We start from the raw sequence: 5,525 nt of genomic DNA, 5'->3' as shown, positions 1-5,525 counted from the left end.
CGGCCTGATCTGTTCATTCCCCTCTCTGCTTTGGTTAGAGAAAGAGTCTATTATGGCACCACAATCATAAAACGGCTTAACCCTTTATCCTCTCTCGAGCGCAGTCAAAGATGAGAACAGGGTTAGTGAATCCTTATGGTAACGTTATGATAAATAATTCACAGAATCAACGCTCTCACCTCTACCAGCGAACAGCGGAATGTAATGCGATAGCCCGCACTAATTGCTCAGCGTGCATTCAACGATTTTACGACAATGATCCACTATTTACACCACCAGTGACTGTTTTCTCATTATTTTAGTATCCAGATGTGCCAGATGTGGACCTAATCCATAAGGCCGCAGTGTTTGGTGGGAAATGTAGTGTTAAACGTGACAGGGTTTTCGGTACCTGCAGGCGACGTCATTTGGCCGTGTACGGTTTATGTTCTGTGATCTCGCCTGCTACAGGAAGAGCATTAGATTGCGGAAGAGTTTCAAACCAGTAGCCTGCCAATCGTTTCGTTTTCTTAACGCACTTCCAAAATGCGCAAAAAAGTCAAGTTCCATGACCATTAAGAGATTCTCAAGCGCTACGTGCTGGTGAGAAGGTAGCCTCCTCATATCATGTGCACGTCTACTACTACGCTTCCCAAAGGGATTGGTGTCTAAATGTCAAAGGTTATGTATTCCGAAACGAGCCAGGACAACAACGATTCTACAATCACGCTGCTTGACATTAACTTGCTCCAACTCCTTAATTATAGGAACTTTGTTTACGGAAACAATAATCACCAATTGAAGTCAGAATATCCTACGCCACGATTTCCCTCGACTCGCTCCAAAGTTTGACTTTGGAAGGAAGTATTGACGTTTTCGTGTCACTACTAAGTTACTTCTAAGCCTAAAATGGATTTGATATCTCAGAAGACATGGCTTGTTGTCAAGGGTTATGCATTTAGTTGATGGAAAAAAGAGGAGTCGGATGTTTAAAGAGGTGCTGACCGACCGCAAGTAAGTAGGCTAAGTCCTTCAATAAATAATGTAGCCTACTATTTCCTGTTGTAAAATAATCGAATAGCCTATAAAGATAGGCTACACCTATTCTACTCATGGTGATATATTTAATTCATTCTTGTAAATTACTCTCTTTATGCACATTTATAGTTCTGATGGAATTCTTTCTTTCACACAAACATGTCACAGACAGACCACTTGGATGGAGGTGCAAACAATATTGGATTTTTGGTTGATTTGACCATCAGTTCACTTAGAAACAGGCACATTACTTTGGATAGACAATCCAATACATCATAGGAGTGACGTCAAAAAATATAGACTGGAGTGGAGTAACTCAACATTTGACACGCATGGATGGCTATAAAAACTGTGCTTTCATTATGTTTGTTTGCACCTCCAACAGCATGGCGTACCTGGTAACCGCCCAGAAATGCAATCAAACGCCCACAAATGCATATGAACATGTTTGTGTGAGAGACTGGATCGATCAATATGATAAATGAAAAATTAATTAGTAAAATTTGGCAAAAAATGTCACATAGATTTTCATTTTGTAGTCATGGAATGTGCAGACATTGAATCAAAGACATTTTCCATAACTGTAACATAGGCTATGTCTTTCCTGAATTCCACAGAGTGGCTTCTTGAGAATAGTAGACCTAACTGCGTTTGTCTGTTATTGGTCATTTCTGTGATTTTCCATGGGGAGTGTATTTATTTTGGTCTTGTGCTCATGATGCAGATGTACTCTTGCACAGAATCATGTCCAAATTCAGTCCACAACCTTCTGGCCCAAAGAGTGATCTGGGCCCTCAATTCACCAAGGGCATGAGTCAGGTGTCCCAGCCAACCATGATTATCCGCTTGAGCGATATCTACAACCCCAAGCCGGAGTCGGAGCGAAAGCCAGTGAGGATCCGACCCCCCAGCCCACGGTCTCCATCCCCTATGGAGTCAACACATAGACGCAGTCTGTCCTGTGAGGCCACACCAAAGCCAATCATGAGGCGACGTGCCCAGTCCCTGCCGTCCACACCCAACCGCCGCCCCAAGCAGGCCCACATGCAGGTGCGCTTCGCTGACTCTCTGGGCCTGGAGCTGGAAAAGGTCAAGGTGTTCAAGGTCGGAGAGGACCCGCTGATACCCCACCATGTGCTCTCTAGACTCCTGATGAACTCGGAGCTCTTCTCTGGCAAGGACCTCGAGCTCTCCCTGCCTTACTTTAAGCCCAGCTTCCCAGAGGATATAGGGGCTCAACCGGGATTTCTGGAACGCTTGCGTGGACAGAAGGTGTGTTTGGAGAGGGTTTTGTGTTCCGATGTTGGGATCATTGGAACCGCTCAGGTTCTAAACCTTGCCTTCGAGAAGGAGGTCACAGTGCATTACTCCTTCACGGACTGGAAGAGCACGGCCGAGACCAAGGCCAGTTGGGTTGCCGCCGCGTCCAGCGACAGACCCGGCCAGCCGGAGGCGGACGTCTTCCGCTTCCGTTTGCCAGTTCCACCATTTATTTTGCAACCTGGTGCTACCTTGGAGTTTGCCATTCGCTTCCAGGTCATGAGGGCAGAGTACTGGGACAACAATGGAGGCAATAACTACAAGCTCACCTGCCAGAACTACAAACTATCTGTCCCAAGAGAGTGTGAGGACAGCATGGTGCACTTTATTTAGTTGACCACTGGAGGGAGCCATTAAGATATACAGTAATTGTTGAATAAGCACTTAGAAATAGACCATATCATTGTTTTTAAAACATTGAAACCTTATAGTGGCACAATTAGATCAAAAGCTTTTAAAAAAGAAAATGTCTAATCTTTTTAGGTATATAACCATTTTTGTCCATAAATCTTTCTTACATCTGTTTAAACAAATTGTCAAACAAACACAGCTACAACTGCATTTTAGCCATTTAGAGGTAGCCTAGATTTTGCTTGGTTTGGTGACTTTACTCATCAGTATCAGAAACATTTACAACAGTCTTATATTCCTAGCAGCAGTTGGTGTAAGGTCAGTTGCTATTTTGGTTGCTACTTATGTTACTTACTTAAGTTAATGCTATGTAATCAACTTAAGTAAACAACATGTGTATTTACTGTAGACAGAATATTGTGTTGTGGGCCCTTGTATGTTAATATTTTTTCTTAAAATAATTCAGGTAGTTTTACATTAAATTATAATATTCTGATACTGGTTCTGATTCATGATGAGTGAATTAAAAAAAAAGAAGGAAAAGGATTTAAAAAAATATATTCTCAAAAATGCATGCTTAAGTTTATTAAATGTTACTCTGCAAACCTGTTGCAATTGCAGGAATATTTGATCCTCAGACACAAGACAGAAACAGTGTGGGAGTGTGAGAGAGACTGTTGTGGTCCTGACTAAAATGGCACATCACATTTGACCTTTCACCATTGCCGTTGCCCTTGGGTCATCTGTCGGTCATCAGGCCTTGGTATGTCAACAAGGTGCTCAACTCCCTAATGGACTGGACTGTTGCAGACACAAATTGCATGACCGTGCTATGTGTTTCCAAGAATATCCCGTCCTCACCAAACAAGAGCAAAGCCCACTATGGAGCTGCCCCATGTGAGTCATTCACAGCTGGCACGTTCTTAATGTCAGGGACATCAAAGAGCATGTGCAGGGGGGGAGAGCAGCCCAGTGTGCAAGAGCAGACAGCTCCACCAGAGATTACTGTTCACTAATTTCACAAGAATTAATTAGATGTTTTAAAATATGTCATTTATTTTTTGGCCTGACTTATCATACGTTCAAGCAAACCGAAAACACAAAGAGAAAGAAAAATTGAAAGTGCAATTTTAAATGCAATTTTTAATGTAGTCTAACACAAATGATTGTACTTGGTAGTTGAAAAGTATTTTTGATATAGTGCACTTTTATGCAAGTTAACAACATGCATGTAATGCTTGTTAAAGACGTGATTTGCCTGTAAAGATTAAAGAATGTGACAATGAAAGACTTTGGTCTTGGAAGAATTACCTTATACCTTTCAAAAGTTTGGAGTCACTTGGAAATGTCCTCGTTTTCATCATTAATGTTGTAAATGACTGTTGTAGAAAGAAATGGCTGATCTTTAACACAATATCTACATTGCCCATTATCAGCAACCATTCATCCAATGTGCCAAATCCATCCTGTTTACTTATCTGATTTTGAAAAGCTAACTGAGAGAACATTGGAGAACCCTTTTTCAATTATATAAGCACATAATGTAATGTGAAAACTGCTGCCCTGATTAAAAAACAATGCAACTGATATCAGCTGATATTCTGTCTATAATGGAGTGGAAATTTCTAAGTGACCCCAAATTCTTGAACGGCAGTGTATGAGACGTGTCTGATCATATTGGCATTTGTTCATTGTCACCTATTCAATCCCACAATCAGACAATCGTGCTTGTTATTTTTTCTATGAATATTATGCTGTCTATTGCACATTTACCTTGTCTATTTTGTTTCTTGATTGTTATGAATTGTTATTCAAGGTGAATCACTGATGCATGGAAAAATACTTGTCATTTCTGACCAGTGTCTTCATAGAAAACAGTGCTGGATGCTGATTGAGAGCCATTCTAACTGGATCAGGAGAGGTTGATGCAGTTAGTAATTCAGCAGATACATGCCTACAGATACAGAACTTGTGCCATTTCTGCCTAATTTTTGTTTTCTCACAGATCACTGTCTTGTTTTTCTTCACAAAATCAACACTGTAAAGCCAAGATTCACACTTTGTCACCTAAATGCTATTGGACTACATATTTAAGCTAGTGCTTCCACTGAACAATAGGTGGCAGTGTTAAACGTTGGTGGTTAAGGACTGTAAATTTGTTTACAAGCTTTGTTGTTATTTTGTCAACCATGACCAATATGAAGAATATTAAAGGCTGTTGCAACATGCTGTGGACGTGTTTACATTCACTTGACATATATCACAGATGAACAGTTGTACACAACATGTCATGGACAATGCCGTATGTAGGCTTTTGCACGATACCTCCTTAACTGACATTACTTGTGTCCACTATACTCTCCGAATACTGAATGAAAGGGAAGAGATTTACAGTGGGGAAAATAAATATTGAACACGTCAACATTTTTTTCAGTAAGTATACTTCCAATGAGGCTATTTGCATGAAATTTTCACCGGACATTAGTATTAACTCAAAAAAAGTATTGAACACGTCTGCTGAAATTTCTTAAATACTTTGTGGAAAAGCCTTTATTCGTAATGACAGCTAATTAGTCACATTATTCTGGTGTGTGTTTGGCCCATTATTTTAAACAGATAGTCATTTAATATTGAAGATTCCAGGGGTCCCTCTTGTGAATCCTGAACTTCCAAAACTGTTAAATTGGATTGAAGTCAGGGCCTCGATTTCCTTTCTCTGAATGAAAACAATTGAGAGTTTCCTTTGCTGAATGGTTTGGATACTTGTCCTGCTGAAGGTCTAGCCATTGGGGGGGGGATAGGCTTTATTGAAATGGTAAAAAAGTTATTGTATTTTA

At 40.5% G+C, this 5,525-nt stretch overlaps 1 protein-coding gene across 3 annotated transcripts; it reads left to right on the top strand.

Moving 5' to 3' along the window:
- The first annotated feature begins 416 nt into the window (after window positions 1–416).
- Window positions 417–2,984, top strand: ppp1r3db (protein phosphatase 1, regulatory subunit 3Db). 3 transcript variants are annotated; one of them, XM_076268174.1, is made up of 2 exons: window positions 417–993; window positions 1,758–2,984. In XM_076268174.1, exons 1-2 carry the CDS (start codon window positions 932–934, stop codon window positions 2,668–2,670), a joined length of 975 nt encoding a protein of 324 aa, XP_076124289.1. In that variant the 5' UTR covers window positions 417–931; the 3' UTR covers window positions 2,671–2,984. The 3 variants fall into 3 exon arrangements, with proteins under 3 accessions (XP_076124289.1, XP_076124290.1, XP_076124291.1); XM_076268175.1 differs by having other exon boundaries at window positions 1,742–2,984; XM_076268176.1 differs by having other exon boundaries at window positions 1,635–2,984.
- Window positions 2,985–5,525: the final 2,541 nt, after the last annotated feature.

Source organism: Alosa pseudoharengus, unplaced genomic scaffold (genome assembly GCF_046254945.1).
Source record: "Alosa pseudoharengus isolate Yale_2024_CS ecotype anadromous, Long Island Sound unplaced genomic scaffold, YU_APseudo_1.1 YU_APseudo_1.1_scf_5, whole genome shotgun sequence".
In the NCBI taxonomy this organism is placed as follows: Eukaryota; Metazoa; Chordata; class Actinopteri; order Clupeiformes; family Clupeidae; genus Alosa; species Alosa pseudoharengus.
This window is presented reverse-complemented; position numbering and strand designations above follow the sequence as displayed.